The 16,047-nt window shown below is 52.0% G+C and overlaps 1 protein-coding gene across 1 annotated transcript in view; it reads right to left on the reverse strand.

Annotated features, from left to right (window-relative positions):
- Nucleotides 1–1,329: 1,329 nt before the first annotated feature.
- Nucleotides 1,330–16,047, reverse strand: part of LOC122910270 (zinc finger protein 555-like) — a 28,643-nt gene continuing 13,925 nt past the window's right edge. Inside the window, exons 6-10 of the mRNA XM_044254922.1 lie at nt 13,519–13,673; nt 12,862–13,024; nt 4,458–4,584; nt 3,660–3,843; nt 1,330–3,258 (exon numbers count right to left, since the gene is read on the reverse strand). Of these exons, the coding sequence (XP_044110857.1) occupies nt 1,692–3,258; nt 3,660–3,843; nt 4,458–4,584; nt 12,862–13,024; nt 13,519–13,673 (2,196 nt within the window). The 3' untranslated portion in view covers nt 1,330–1,691. The remainder of the gene's footprint in view (nt 3,259–3,659; nt 3,844–4,457; nt 4,585–12,861; nt 13,025–13,518; nt 13,674–16,047) is intronic.

Consider the following 16,047-nt stretch of genomic DNA (forward strand, 5'->3'; position numbering starts at 1 on the left):
TGACCTTATTTAGAAACAGTGCTATCACAGATATAAGGAGAGGCAGAGATATCGAAATCAGGTGAGCCCTAACTTGCTGTGTGTGGCCCCTATAAAAAGAATGCCACGGGAAGAGATAAACATGCATGCATGCAGAAAGCAATGGGAAGATGAGTTACGTTGCCACAAGCCAATGAAGTTAGGAGAGGCCTGGAACAGATCCTTCCCTAGCACCTTAAGAGGGAGCAGGGTCCGGCCAATACTCTGATTTTGGACTTCTACCTTCCGAATTGTCAGACCAAAATTTCTGTTGCCCTAAGTCACTCAGTTGTAGTCCTTTATTACTGCGGCCCTTAGGAAAGTAATACAGTAAATACATGAGTGATGTGAAAATGCAAGACAGAACTACAAATGGTTTTCCTTGAAAATAAAATATATACTGTGTTTGACGACATAAAAAAACATAATAGTTAAGCCCATACGAAGGAACAACATTCAGCTCTCCCAAAATCTAATACATGAAGGTTCTTTTCGTCGCACAAAGGACTAAATGAGCACACTTGAAAACGCAACAGGTTAGCAAAGTCTCAGCGCTGTTTGGCTCTGTAGCAGCACTGTAGCTTTCGTGGCAGAAACAGGACCACAGAGTCACTAAAAGTACTGAAAATAAGGTGTTCACTAGAAAAATTAGACCTTATACACGAAAGGGAAAATCTAGAGAAAAGGGGGATCATAGCACCTGAGAAGAGCACTAAACTTGAGTCAGAATGAGTGGACTAGAGAACACATCAGAGTTGGCAGGAATATCCAAATTGTGAGTGCAAGACCATACAAGTGGATCCTTGATACACAGCTCATGGAGATACTCATGGAAGCCTACAAAACTCTGAAGAAAATGGGACTCAAGCACACGGCATTTTTTTTCATGATACCCTTGACTGGCAGGGCCAAGATCAGGAAAACGGGCTGAGGTCCAAAGCCCTTTTGCATCTCTCACACTTTAACGTGCCTCTAAACACAGAAATGGCTTCTTCACTTCTGTTTTCCAAATCCCATGCCAAGTTAGGCTACTGGTAAATTTGACCACATATTCATAAAGGGAAGGGAAATGTGGTTCCCAACGTTCCCACATTGACAACACAACCCAGAGGACCCACCTCCAATTCTGTATCTTATAGCTCAAGGTCACAGAGTAGCTCTTCAGTAAAAGCCTACTGTCCAATTTCCAGTCACAAGCAAGGACAAAGAGCAAAGAGAAAGGGTTGAAAATAACAATTTCCAGGAGACTATGCTTTTGAAGAACTCTGAATAAAAAATTTCTGCAAATTGTTTGTAAAAAAAAAAAAAAAAAAGCAGTAAGTTTCCTCTGGCCAAAATACATAGATTCTCAGTAAGGCATAAACTGTATAAGAGGTGATATCCAGTATCTGCCACATTAACTCAGTGAGAAAATCCCAACAAATACGAAACCCCTTCAAGAATTAAAGAGCAAAGAAATTAAAACTACTTACATAATAAAAACACACTTCAAATCCCCATGAGTCCAAAAGCCGTAAAGATAGAAGGTTTATTTATGGAAATGTAGGGAAGAAACACCACCTGCAAAATTTTGAATGACAGCTCAGAATACTTGGAGAGCTAGTTCTCCCCTAACTGTTCATCTGTAAAAGAACTGGAGATACACGGCCCATAGGTCCACTCTGATGAGGTTGTCACAAAGGCGGTACCATATTTACAGCCTGGGTAAGATTTCTCTCCAGGTGTGGATTTCCTGATGCATGAGGCATGAATTCATCGGCGGGAGAGTTTCCCGCATCCCCGAAGTAGTGTCTCTCAGTGGTGTGTATCCTCATGTGTCTTCTTAAGGACGAGGAACAACTGAAGGCTTTCCCACACTCCTTACATTCATAAGGTTTCTCTCCAGTGTGGACTCGCATATGTATTGGCAGAGACGAGGGCCATTTGAAGACTTTCCCACATTCCTTACACTCGTAGGGTTTCTCCGCAGTGTGTGTCCTCACGTGCTGCTGCAAGAGTTCAGGCCAGCTGAAAGCTTTGCCACACTGCTTGCACTCGTAGAGTTTCTCTGCGGTGTGCCTCCTCATATGTTTTTGTAAGGACAGGTGGCAAAAGAACGCTTTCCCACATAGCTTGCACTGATACGGTTTGTCTCCAGGATGCATTCTCACGTGTTCCCGAAAGCAAGCTGACAAATTGAAGGCTTTCCCACACTGTTTGCATTCATAGGGTTTCTCCCTCATGTGTGTCCTCATGTGTCTTCTTAAGGATATGGGCCAGTTGAAAGTCTTCCCGCACTGACTGCATTCGTAAGGTTTCTCTCCGGTGTGCACTCTCATGTGTCCTCGGAAGGACGAGGGATGGCTGAATGCTTTCCCACACTGGCTACATTCGTAGGGTTTCTCTCCACCGTGAGTCCTCTCATGTCTTCGGAAGGACTGGGGATAAATGAAGGTTTTCCCACATTGCTTGCATGCGTAGGGTTTCTCTCCAGTGTGAATCCTTTCGTGTCTCCGGAAGGACTGCAGGTAAATAAAGGTTTTCCCACACTGTTTACATTCATAGGGCTTCTCCCCCGTGTGCGTTATCATGTGCCTTCGAAATGCGGAGGAGTAACTGAAGGCTTCTCCACATTCCTTACATTTGTGGGGTGTCTCCCCCGTGTGTGAGATCATGTGCCTTCGAAACGTTGAGGAATAGCTGAAGGCTTCCCCACATTCCTTACACTTATAGGGCTTCTCTCCCGTGTGTGTTATCATGTGCCTTCGAAAAGTTGAAGAATAACTGAAAGCTTTCCCACATTCCTTACATTTATAGGGTTTCTCTCCTGTGTGAGTTCTCACATGACTGCTAAGACTGGAAAAGTCGATGAAGGCTTTCCCACACTGTTGACACTCGTAAGTCTTCTCGGCAGTATGAATCCTTATGTGCCGGTTGAGGGACGAAGTACGAGGAAAGGTTTTTCCACATAATTTACATGCATAGGTTCTGTCTCCGTTGTGGGTCCTCGCATGCATTCGCAGGTGTGACCGACAACTATAGGCCCGCCCGCACTCTGGACACTGATACGGTTTGTGCCCAGTGTGCACGGCGACGTGGCTCTTGAGGGAGGAATGATGCACAGAGACTTTTCCGTACGCACCAGACTCATACGCTTTCACTCCAGCAACAGCCTTCTGATACAGATTACCACTTGGAATCCGAATGGAGCCTTCCCCACATGGATTGTTACTTTCAGAGAGTTTCTCCACCACATGATTTCTGTGAAGAATGAGAAGCAGGTTAACACAACTGTTTGATTAATGATTTCTTGCTATTTACAAGTAAGTATTTGGATCACATTTTCATCAATTTCAGTGGATGTATAGGCTTTCTACCCTACCTGATGAGGCAAAATAAACGGATATCGCAGAAAAAGATTCAACCACAGGAATTACGAAAACCGTGTTTCTTCAATGTGGCTTTTCCTCCTAATTGTTTTCAACTGAACTATGTTTTTAACCCTCAACATCAACATCGTATTTAAGGAAATCTTTCTCTACAAGTCCTGTAAGTAAACAGATTTGATCTAGGCTCCTGTAGGGGTTTCCTTTGCTTTTTCAATCTCATGACATACCGAGAACACACCCGGAACATCACTTTCTCTTGTGAGCACAACTCACCTCAGATGTCTCCCCTGCTTTGTGTGCTGATCTTCAGTGCTAAGTTCTTCCCAAATTTTCCCTAAAACAGAGGCCCAGGAATCATTTCTGGTGAACTCTGCTATTTTATGTTCCTTGGACAGTTTATTCCCATAAACATCCTGCTGAGAAACTGACCCACTGGCTTTAAATTGAGTGTCATCATCTGAAAGCAAAAAGGGAACAAGGTTTAAAGAGAGAAGGAACCTGTCGGTCAAAATTGCACTGAGGAGGTTTTTAGCTGGGTCAGGACCTCCCCAATAGCAAGTACAAGGGGTCAAGGTGGTAAGCAATCTCATAAGCACAGAATTCTCACATGATTAAATAAACGTCACCAGGCTCCTTAATGACCCATGAAATCTATATTCACTGATGACACACAGGGAGCCATACAGATAGATTCTCCTTCTCGTGAAGAAACTACCAGATTCTAGCTCTCTGGTGGTTGTGACCCTGTCTTATGACTACTATACTCCCTTTCCACAGTCCAAATCTTTTTTTTTTTTTTTTAAGATTTTATTTATGTGACAGAGAGAGACACAGCAAGAGTGGGAACACAAGCAGAGGGAATGGGAGAGGGAGAAACAGGCCGCCGCAGAGCAGGGAGTGTGATGCAAGGGTTGAACCCAGGACCCTGGGATCAGGACCTGAGCCAAAGGTAGACGCTTAAGGACTGAGCCACCCAGGTGCCCTTCCACAGTTCAAATCTTGAAAAAGGCTTGATGTGCACAAAATGCCTGTTCTCTAAGTGACTAAGTAAAGGAATGAGGTCATTCTTACCCACTGAGGCCAGGTTTTTCAAGTTTTCCAGCATCACCTCTCTGTAGAGCTTCCTCTGAGCAGAATCCAGCAACGCCCACTCCTCCAAGGTGAAGTCCACGGCCACATCCTCAAAGACCACTGAGTCCTACAACACCCAAGAGATGTGCAGAAGGAAAGTTGAGACTCACTGAGCAACCAGATTCGATTCACAGGGAATTCAGATAAGACTCTGTGGTCACCTAAAATCCACTCCATGACTCACTCACCAGATCTCTTACTCTGTCCACACTCACGTCCTCACAAATTTAATAGCTCCACCACCCACGGAACCGATCTTTACACTTTTACGGCGACCAAATCAAGTCTCATTCTTCTTTAACCAAAGGTTTCAGACCACATTGAGAAATCACAGAAATGCTCTGCCCATGAAACTAAAGTTTGCATTTTAAGACCCATGGATCTCATGACACGAACTACTTTGACTCCTTCCCTATTACGCATGACATCACTACGCGCCATGTCAAGCCCCAGGTCAAACCTAGGTGAGGTTTTATGAAATAAGCACAAACTGAAGGACTGGGAACTTTTCCTTCCATTCTCCTCACTAAACCCGAGAGGCTTATTGGGATCCACCTACAGCAGAGGCCAGCTAACTACATCATCTTACAGAAGTCCAGGCCATACGCAGACCGTTTCTGCTGGCTCAATGATAAAATTCCTTTGGAAGAAGTCTTGTTAATATATTTGTGTAATACAGGAATGGGATGGAAAGTTATTGAGAGGTCAGAGCTCAGGAAAGAGGACACAGATGTGAACACTCCGATGCATGCATTCCCTACACTCCCAACTCTCTGTGCACCTGCCCTACACACGTGTGTGCACGCGCACGCACACACACACACACACAGAGCAAATGTAATATGAGGACAAAACAGCTCTTTCCACCAGAACCATGGAAGAGTATTCTTGCTGACCTTGAGAATAAGGTTAAAATTCCCACCCTGCAAAGGAGTAAACTGAAGTCAAAAATACCTGGCACTGAGTTTGCCCAAGATTATAAAATACATTAAGGATTAGGCAGTGCCTTCCCACACAGGAACCCCTCCCTCATATCAAGTTCCAGCGAGAAGCCGCACCCCCCCACACATCATCCTGCAGGCCATACTCTCAATTTCTCTCCTTTCCGTGTCCCTCCCCTGTTGGGCACATGAGCATGTCAGCCCTCCCCCCTGCTCCCCGAAGAACACAGGAACCACTGAACTGCATTCTTTCTTTAAACACTGGTTGGGTTTTTTTGTTTGTTTGTTTTAATTCCTTAACCCATGGACATCCATGAGCAGCCAATACTGTCATTCAACGTTCTGATGCCAAAATCTACCTATTCAATGGAGTAGGAAATAGGAAAGTAGGAAATCACAAGGAAACCCCTATCACTAGCCCAGAGACCAACGGGAGGTTCCCAAGTCGGCTGATCCGTGCTCCCTCCATGACTCCCCTCATCTACTGTCCAGACCGCGTGTCCTCCCCGGCCTGAGCTCTATCCTTAGACAGGACTCCCGGCAAGGCTGGTATCTGGGAGCCTGGATTTCAGGCTTCATAGCACCCTGACTGATATCACCCAGTGTCTAAACCTCTGTGCCCATGACATTGTGAATACTGAACCTGCCTTCCTTCTGGAAGTGTGGAGCAGGCGCCCCAGGCACCAAGTGTCTACTGAGCCCCCCCAGCAGACAACATTCCATGTGTTCCCATGACTCGTGGCTGGGTGACTCTGGGTGACTCCGCCTGCAAAGAACTCTTAAAAACTGATGCTTGGGGGTGCCTGGGTGGCTCAGTGGGTTAAGCCGCTGCCTTCGGCTCAGGTCATGATCTCAGGGTCCTGGGATCGAGTCCCGCATCGGGCTCTCTGCTCAACGGGGGGCCTGCTTCCCTTCCTCTCTCTCTGCCTGCCTCTCTGCCTACTTGTGATCTCTCTGTGTCAAATAAATAAATAAAATCTTTAAAAAAAAAAAAAACTGACGCTTGGTTTTCCTCGGGGCTTTCTCCATATCCTCCCTTGTTCCCTAAATCATGGGGATCTGACCAACAGGACACAAGGGTGGTCTTGGAGACACCGATCACAGCTGGCATCGGAGGTGGAATTTGCTAGAACACCCCGACTCGCTGCAACATAGCAAAAGCACTGTTTGGGAAGAGGAGGGGGACCAGGGAGGAGATGGCAGAGATCTGGTGCCCCAGGGGGTAGAAGTCACCTGTTGGGGGGGAAGGGGGCAAGCAGCCGAGCTGCTGTGAAGCAAGAGCTGACGTGAGGTAAAAATGGCGGAAACAGACCCAGGAGGCCTGGCGCTGGATCCACCGGCTGCTTCCGGCCATGCTCTCTGAGCAAGAGAAGAGAAAGCACAGCTTTGGTGATGTCTTTGGTTTTTGTTCATTCCTCCAGGCAGGAAGGGGCCCCCCAGGTTACCAAGGTAAAAGACGGATGAGCAAAAAACATATATATACATATATATATGAAAAGTAAAACATATATATACATATATATATGAAAAGTTTGCATTGCGTTGGGAGAAAAAAAGTTAAATCAGTTTCTAGAGCTGGAGCAAAACCTGGGGTAAACCAAGGTCCTAGTGGGCAGGGACCCTCTACCCTTTCTTCCCCGTGGTTGCCGCCGGGCTGCCATGCCCTCCCGTAGGCATCTGAGCCGGGATCCTCCTTGGCAGCTGAGATGTCATCCCCGTAAATGCTGATTTAACCCCAGGGCCTCACTGTGGCTTCAACTGTCTCCCAAAAAGGTCTCCCTCGGGACCTGTGAATGTGGCCTTCCTTGGAAAAAGGATCTCTGCGTGTGTAACCAAGTGAGGACGAGGCCCTTGGGATAGGCCCCAACCCAAGCTGCCTGGCGGCCGTCTCAGAAAACGCCGCGTGAGGCCGGAGACACGCAGGAAAGCGGCCACGCAGAGGGGCTGCAGAGATGGGAGACGCAGGCATGAACAGAGGACGGGAGCCACCGAACCTTCGAGCCCCAAGGCGCAGGTGCACAGTCCTCCTGCCCCCTTGATTTTGGACTTCTCGCCTCCCAAACTCTGAGAGCAAGTTTTTAAGCCACGCTGTGCACGGCAATGTGTTACGGGAACCGTTCAAAAGGAACACAGGCTTTAATGAACTTGTGATTAGAACAAAGGGGAAGGGGATTTTTTTTTCCCCTTAAAATGGTTCTCCTTTGTGGCTATCGCACCTGCGCGTAGATACAAGCTGACACAGGTGTACGTGTGTGATTTCGTAAACGCCAGAGGGACCATCCCCGTGGGTAGAGAGAAAAGGTACTGACAGGACCCGGCCTGCTTGCCTGGTGCCACCGGTACAGGGGGTGGGATTTAAACTCGAAGCCTTAGAAACAAGCTGGGTCTCTGCAGCAAATGACTTATTTATTTATTTATTTTTAACGGAGTTTTTACCTCCTGGAGGTTCAAAACAGGAGGGAAACAATGAAGAGACAAGCAATTCCCACCCGGAGATACACTCTGGGAACTTTAAGAGCAAGTCTTCAGCTCATCCAAGAGCAATTGTGAAACCCCGATTCTGCTGACCGTCGGACTGACGACCGCCCAGCTGTGGCTCGTGTGGACGCCGACCCGGGACAGCAGGGGCTTAGAACACAACTCGGAACCCAACTTTCTGACCGTGCGGTATCTGGGCTTTGCTGCTGCTAAGAAAGGCCCCAGTGATCCGGGGAGCGCTGATCCCCAACTGCCTGAACTTGACGGTAAGCTCACGCCCCCCGGGGCCCACCGCGGGCTGCTTCCACCTCCGCGCACACCGTACTGACCCGGACGGGACTCTGACTCTGGGAAGACGGCGGAGTTGGGACACTTGGCTGAGGTCCTCGGTGATGAAAATGTCGGGGTGGTCCAGCTGGATCTCTCACAGCGGCCAGTGAGGAGGGCCTCGTTCTCCGATGAGACCATCCGAAATCGAGCCCTTCGGTCTGCTTCCTTCTGCGCACGTCACCCCCGATGCCATCCACACTGGCGAGGTGGGCCAACGAGTGACGTGGGCACCAAGGGGTCTGACCCTGACCGCCACAGGCAGTCCCTCCAAGCGAGGACCAGACTGAGTTACTTAAAACCGGCCACCGTGGGGGCCTGCTGACCGGGCTGCCTCACGCACATCCCACAGGACACCCTCTTACCCGCGGGAGACGCTCGGGCCGGCTGCAACCTCCAGCCAGAGCTGTGCCCTATGGGAACGGACACCAGTGAAATACAGAAACAGTGATGACGAGGCCCCCTAACATTCTAAGACCTTTACCTTTCTGGTTAATGGGATTTATTGAACGGGGCAAGTCCAGGACCCCTTTAACTGTACAATCAAAATCAATACCTAGCTTGGTCTCACCCAGCTACAAAGGGCACTGCAGGTGATGATGTTGCTGTAAGGTCTTGTCCAAGGGCCAAAGGCACAGGGCTGTTCAGAAGTGACACCTGAACAGGCCTGAGGGTCCTTATCCTTACGAGGTCCCGCTTCCAAGGTTGGCCTTTGGCTGGTTCACAGGGACGTGGGTTTGGGGAGGCTTCCCACCACGCTGCTAGGTGAGGCCCCTTGTGTCTTTTTCTGCAAACCATGTCTTGTGCTGAAGACCAGCTTTCCTTCTGAGAGTCTGGAACCCTGGGCCGTGCTGCACAGAGGGGCTTTCCAGGACCAGCCCCCATTAAAAGACCTGCTGAGTCTCTCAGTAGCTTCCCTCGTAGAACACTGCCCACGTGCGGTCATGCCCGGCTGCAGGGAGAACTCAGCATAGCCTGCGTGATGCCACCGGAGGGGACCCTTGGAGCTCTGCCCCTGGTCTCCGCAGGACATTTCCCGTCTGCTGACTGTGCCCTGTACCCTCGCGCTGTCATAATCAGAGCCGTGAACACAACTCCATGCTGGGTCCCAGAGTCCTCCTAACGCACCTCTGAACTGAAAGATATTCAAGACTGCTGAACTGTTCATTCAACTGTTCGAGACCGAATGTTTCTGTGCCCCCCAAAATTCATGTTAAATGCTAACTTCAATGTGACGGGCCTGGGAGGTGGGGCCTCTGGGAAGGGATCAGGCCACGAGGGCGCAGCGCTCAGGAATGGGACGAGTGCCCTCCCGAGGGCGCCCTCGCTCCGTCCGCCACAGGAAGGCACAGTGAGGAGCCGGCTGTCCGTGAACCAGAAGGAAGGGCCTCACCAGACACCAAATCTGCAGCATTTTTGTTCTAGCAACCCCCACAGACGGAGGAGACAGGGACGCCCAACACACCCAGCTCGAAACCATCAAATACTTGATCACAATATTAATTTTTTAAATATGCATTGAGGGGGCGCCAGGGTGGCTCAGTCATAAGCGTCTACCTTAGGCTCAGGTCATGGTCCTGGGATCGAGCCCCGCACCGGGCTCCCTGCTCAGCGGGGAACCTGCCTCCCTCCCTCCCTCCTCCTGCCACTCTGCCTGCTTGTGCTGTCTGCCAAATAAGTAAATAAAATCTCTCTATATATATTTTTAAGATTTTATTTATTTATTTGACAGAGAGAAATCACAAGTAGATGGAGAGGCAGGCAGAGAGAGAGGAGGAAGCAGGCTCCCCTGCTGAGCAGAGAGCCCGATGCGGGACTTGATCCCAGGACCCTGAGATCATGACCTGAGCCGAAGGCAGTGGCTTAACCCACTGAGCCACCCAGGCGCCCCAAGTAAAATCTATATTAAAAATGAGCACTGAGAACCCAAAATATGCAAGACTTTGCAAAAAAGCTTTGCGCACATTCGTTTATGTGTGCCTAGGGATTCTGCAAAGCAGATACGTACACCGGTTCAGAGCAGAGGGAACGCAGAACACAGTCCTTGAACACCTGCACTTGGACCCACACCTTACGGTGGTTTTGCTATTGTGACGGCGTCCCCCGCGGTGGTAAGAAGAGAGGTGGCCGTCTGCAGGGCCGTGTGGACAGCCCTCGTCCACGTACACCCTCGCGCTCCTGCTCCCAGCAAAGCCGAGTCTCACGCAGGACTGCTCTGTTTGAGGGTCTGACTTCTAGCTCTTTCGTGGGCCAAAACAGGCTGCAGGTCACACAGGTCCTCGTACCGGCACAGAACACAACAAAGATTCTGAACTCTGTGTATTTAAATTCTCTCCGAGGAAAATGATAAATAAGGAAATCAAACATAAGTACTATGGAAAATGTGCCCCAGTAAAGGCACCAGGGGGTCTGTATATACATACGTGTGTGTCTGTGCGTTTATCCGTCTGTGTCGTTGCTGACACAGACACAAACAAGTGACCCACTGCAGGGCCGAGTAAAGGAGAGCAGAAAGTAGCCGTGTAGGTCACACTGCAAATGGGTGTCTAAGTGCTCAGAAACACACGTGAGTGCACACGTGTAACAACACACCCGCGTGCAGGGAAGTGCACAGGCAGAACTACAAACACGCAGATCAGCCCCTGCGGACTCCACACGCCAGCTACCTCCCGAGAGGGACGGGCCCTGCCCCAGGCATCACGTCAAGTGGGGTTTCTGGTGTGAAAGGTCTGCATCCAGGGTCGGATTTCATCTCACAGAGGATTGCTTTGCAAGGTGTCAACCGTACCGAGGTCATAAGCATGTTCCTGTGCTGATGCTTTATTATAAAATAAAAAACACTGAAATCAATTTATATGATTAACCTGTAATCATCCTAAGAGTTGCCAAAAACATGTTTTATAAAATTCAACAGTCATACACTAAAAATCTTACCGTCGGGAAACAATGGTAACACACATAACACACATAACTGATAAAGGAAAACCAAGAAAAGACACGGAACAAAGACTGTATAAATGGTATGAAGCTCACGATTTCCCTGAAAATAATTCGGGAGAAATCAGGCTTGTCCAGCACTTCAGTGTTAGACAACGTTATCCTAGAGATCCGATCAGCCCCAGCAGGAAACAAGGAAGGCACAGTACCAGAAACGAAACACCTGCCTTGGTGCCTAATTCTGAAACCTGTATATACAGGATGACGTCACGGAGTAGATCTTTAGTAAGAATTCAGGATAAAACTTCAGGATAAACCCAATTTTATTATTGAATCTTCTAAAATAAATTTTTATTAAAATTTATTGTACATAAATTGAAAAAAATTTTTAATAAATAGATTATTTATTTATTTGACTGAGAGCGCAGTCAAAGCGGACTCCACGCAGAGCAAGGGGCCGATGCGGGGCTCTGACCGCAGGACCCTGGGAGCGCAAGCCAGAGGCAGACTGAGCCACCAGACCCCCTTCCTCGCCTCATTCACAGCCACAGGAAGTTGGGAAACCATTTTTAAGAAGCTAACGCGTTCCACGGTACAAACCAAACCCTATCAGGATTAAATAAGTAAAACCAAGGCCACGGAAGAACTGGAAGGAAACCCCTGCATACCGCGAGGTAACCGCGCAAGAAAACCAACGCAGAGAAGATGCACAGTCGGGGGGGGGGGGCTGTCACTAAGACAGCAACCCCCCCAGCCGGACCTCGGCCTTCCAGAAAACTCCTCCACGGCCACCGGCCAGTGCAGCGGCGCCTGAAGCCCGGGGTCGCCGAGGGGAGCGGACCTGGCTGCCCGACCTCACGAGGCCCCACGTCGCGGCGGCGAACACACTGGCGACTCGGCCACCGACGGCCCCCCCCGCCGCCCCCCCTCCGGCTCTGGCCACCCAGGGCCGACCCCGCGCGCTCAGGGCAAGGGTCCACTGGCCCGCGGCCGCGTCGGGAGGGACGCGCGCTCTCCGGGTCGTCCTCGTCCCCAGCCGGCTGTCCCGGGCCGCACGCGCCGCTACGGGGGGACTGACCCGCAGACTCGCTCCGCGCGGGGACGCTGTGAAAACGCCTCACAACCGGCATTCAAGACCTTTCCTCCGCTTCGGAGACCCGCGCTCCGTTCGCTGGACGCGCGGGCCGGCTCCGCACCCCCGACGCCGCGCTCAGGGAGCTTCTCGAGGGGCGCAGCCGGACGCGCGTCCGCGGGGTCTCCCGTCCGCGGGGTCTCGCCCCCGAAGTGCCCCCGGACCAAGGGCGCCGCCCACCCCCCGCGCGCGCCGTGCAGGAGGCCGCCAGGGCCCCGGGCGCAGCGTCCCGCCGGACTCTGGTTCCGGGAGAGAGAACCGGGGTCCCCTGGGGCCGAGGGCCTGCGAGCGGGTCCCCCGAGCCCAGGGCCCTGCAGGTCTCCGCGCGCTCCTCGCCCGCCCCCACGCCCCGAGGCTGTCCTCGCGGAGGAGCCGGCCCGGGACTGAGTCCCCGAGGCCCCAGCCGAGGGCGGAGGCTGGGGTCGGGACCCCCGGGGGCGGGGACCCCCGGGCCCGCGGCCGCAGGAAGCCGGTTCTGGCCGGTGGGAGCCAGACCCTCCCGGTCTCGGCCCGGGCCGCGCTCACTCACCATCTCCGGCCCGGCTCCGGGCTTCCGGGCGTCCCTCCCCCGGGCCGGGCAGGTGAGAGCGGCGCGCCCGGGACACCTGGGGCCGCGCGGAGCAGGTGCGCTGGAGCGCCCTGGCCGGCCCAGAGCCACGTCCACGCGGCCGCCAGCGCGCCCACCCCCGCGCCTGATTGGACGGAAATCGGGGACCTCCCTTTCCCCGGGCCTCTGACTGGATAGTTTTCCGAAACCCGCCTCTGGGGCCCCTGATTGGGCAGGGGTCCGGATCCAAGCCCTTGATTGGCTAGCTCTCCGGGCACCACCCAGGAGCCCCGGATTGTTCTCCGAGAACCGCCCCTGTCGCCCTGATTGGACAGTTCTCTAAGACCACGCCTCTGCGCCTGAGTGACAGGCCGCCCGTACACACGCGGCTGACCCGCCCCTCCGGACGCGCGCTCCCCGCGGACCCCCTTCCCGGCGCGGCGGGTCCGGCGTTTCCCCGCTCCTCGGCGCTCAGCCCGCGTCCTTCTGCTGGGCCGGGCGGTCCCGACTCAGTGTCCCCGCGGAGCGCCCCTTGTCGGAGCCGGGACGAGAACGGACGGGACCGGAAGGCCTGGGGTCGAGGTCACCGTGGCCCCGCGCTCTTTGTGGAAGAACAAAGACCCGCCACGGTGACGTCACCGCGTGGGAGGCCGGGGAGCGCGGGGGCTGCGGCGACCTTTGACCCGGAGGCCCCGCCCCTGCCCGACCCCCGGCTGGAGGTCGCTAACCCGGTCCGCGGCCCCGGGCTCGGAAGGGTTGGGGCGGGGCGGCCCTGAGGTCCGCGGGGCCGCGCTCTGCGGGGCGGACCGGGTCTGAGGCGTCCCCGGGGCTTGCAGTGTGAAGTGCCGGGTGCCCCGAAGGCCACGAATTCCTGTTTCCACCGAGAAACGGCGAAGTGGTTTGTGGGACGCCTTGGGACGGCCCTGAAAACCCCTAATTCCTTAAGGGGTGCGGCCGGACCGCCGAGGGGCTCGGGCCGCTCGCGCCGCGCCCAGATTCCGGCGTCGCCTCTTCCTTCACGAACAGTGTTTTTGGAAAGATTATGGAATGAATTTAATAAACTTGAAAATAATGATGATCTACTTTTTTGCTTAACATGGATTAATAACGAATACTAAGCTTCCAGAAACCACTAGATTCAGAAGTCTGCCCTAGGCCTGGGTCCGGGATTGGACCTCCAGCTCCGGTCCGCCCGCCGCCTGTTCAGATAAACGTCCCGTAAGCAGCCCTCACGGAGGCCGTGCGGGCCGCGGGGGCTCAGGTCCGGGTCTCAGGGTCCTGGGATCGAGCCCCGCATCCGGGTCTCTGCTCAGCAGGGAGCCTGCTTCCCCCTCTCCGCCTGCCTCTCTGCCTGCTTGTGATCTCTGTCAAATAAATAAAACTTTTTTAAAAAAATAAATAAAATCTTAAAAAAAAATAAAGGACATGTCATTTCATTTATTAAGGTGAAAAATGAAGCTGGTCTGTGAATTCTTGCAAAATGTTCACTGCAACCAGAGAAAACGGAAAAAACTAGAAGTGTGAGTCAAGGTAGGGTGTGATTCACAGATTGAGTCTCAAAGCTGCCAGCAGTGACAGGGACAAGAAGGGGCAAGACCCCGTCTCCCTCCTGCAGCCTCTTCGGTGAGCAAGTTCTACTGTCAGGGGAGTCTACACAGCAGACCCGGTTCGCAGGATTTCCAACCCACTTCCACCCCATGTCATAAAGCAAAGTGGGAAAGCTGTGGCGGGCAGCCTGAAGGCATTCTAACAGTGCACACACCCTAATCACAGGGACTGGAATACTTCACCTCCTGTGGCAAAAGGGACTTTGCGAAGTGATTAACGCTCCAAGGTAAGGGTGACCTGCGTTCCTGGGGGTCCCAGGGTCCTCACAAGGGCCTCACAAGAGGGAGGCAAAGGGCGGGAGTCCTGAGAGATGGGCAGACCCCATGCTCCTGGCAGGGAGGACAGAGGGGGATGGTGGGGGCAAGGAGTTTGAGTGGCTTCCAGAGACCAGAAAAGATAAGGGAACACATTCTCTATTAGGCTCTCCGAAAAGAACATAGCCTCGCCAGCACTTTGGTTTTGGACCTCTGACCTCCAGAACTTTTAAAGAAATCAGCTGTTTTAAGTCACTGAATGTGTGATTTGTTAGAGCCATGCCAGGAAGCTCACACTGTGGGTCCGAACCAGAGGCAAACGGCTCTGGTCGCGCACCAAGAATGCCTCTCGCCAACCTCATTTTTCCTGGGACCATGCTCAACTTTCCAGGCGCTCCTTCAACCCGACTCTGCTCCTACAACCCACCCAGCATGGAGTGACCCCGCAGGTTTTCGGAGAACATGGTCTTGGCGTTGGAAATGTAGCACTTTGTAGACAGATGATATTCTGGCGAGAAGTTCGGCCCATGTAAGCATCCTTCTGTGAGACGTCAGGAGGCCTGGTGTTCTGCATTCCTCCCAAGAGCGTGTGTTAGTGAGAATCCCAACCCCGGGAGAAGGGGGGGGTTGGAAATCGTCCTGCAACATTTCCACAGAACATGCAGCAACTTGCTGAACACTCGTGTTATCTACCGCTGCACGGTACTAAACCCCACCGGTTTTCTCAGACCACAGCACGGTGAAAGCAGAAACTGAATAAAGATGGTGAAATCTACAGGAAGCCCACAGAAAACAGTGCACTCCGTGGTGAAAGACTGGACGCGTTTCCCTACCAGCTGGAACAAAGCAAGGACGTCTGTTCTCAACACACCTGTTCAGCCCTGGACTAAAGCACTGAGCCAGTGCAATCAGACAAGAAAAAGAATTTGTTTTTAAGAAGATAGAGAAGGGTATTGAAATACCCAAAAGTTTAAAAATATATATACTTTTTCTCAAAATACTTTTGAGTCAGAGAAATCAAAATGAACATTGTAAATACGTTTTTAAGTAGGCTCCACGCCCAACGTAGGGCTTGAACTCCCGACTCTGAGATCAAGAGTTGCACGCTCTACTGACCGAGCCGGCCAGACACCCTTGTACATTTGTATATTGTTAAATACATGAAAACAAAGCTGAGCATCAGCCTCTGGGTAAATCACTGCCCTTGGGTGCCCCAGACTCACATCTCCAACCAAGTGTCAGGTTCTCAGAAGGCCCTGGGGTTGGTCCCTCTCGTATCCTCTACCACAGCAGCGTCCTAAGTCCC

This window comes from Neovison vison, chromosome 6 (assembly GCF_020171115.1).
Source record: "Neovison vison isolate M4711 chromosome 6, ASM_NN_V1, whole genome shotgun sequence".
In the NCBI taxonomy this organism is placed as follows: Eukaryota; Metazoa; Chordata; class Mammalia; order Carnivora; family Mustelidae; genus Neogale; species Neogale vison.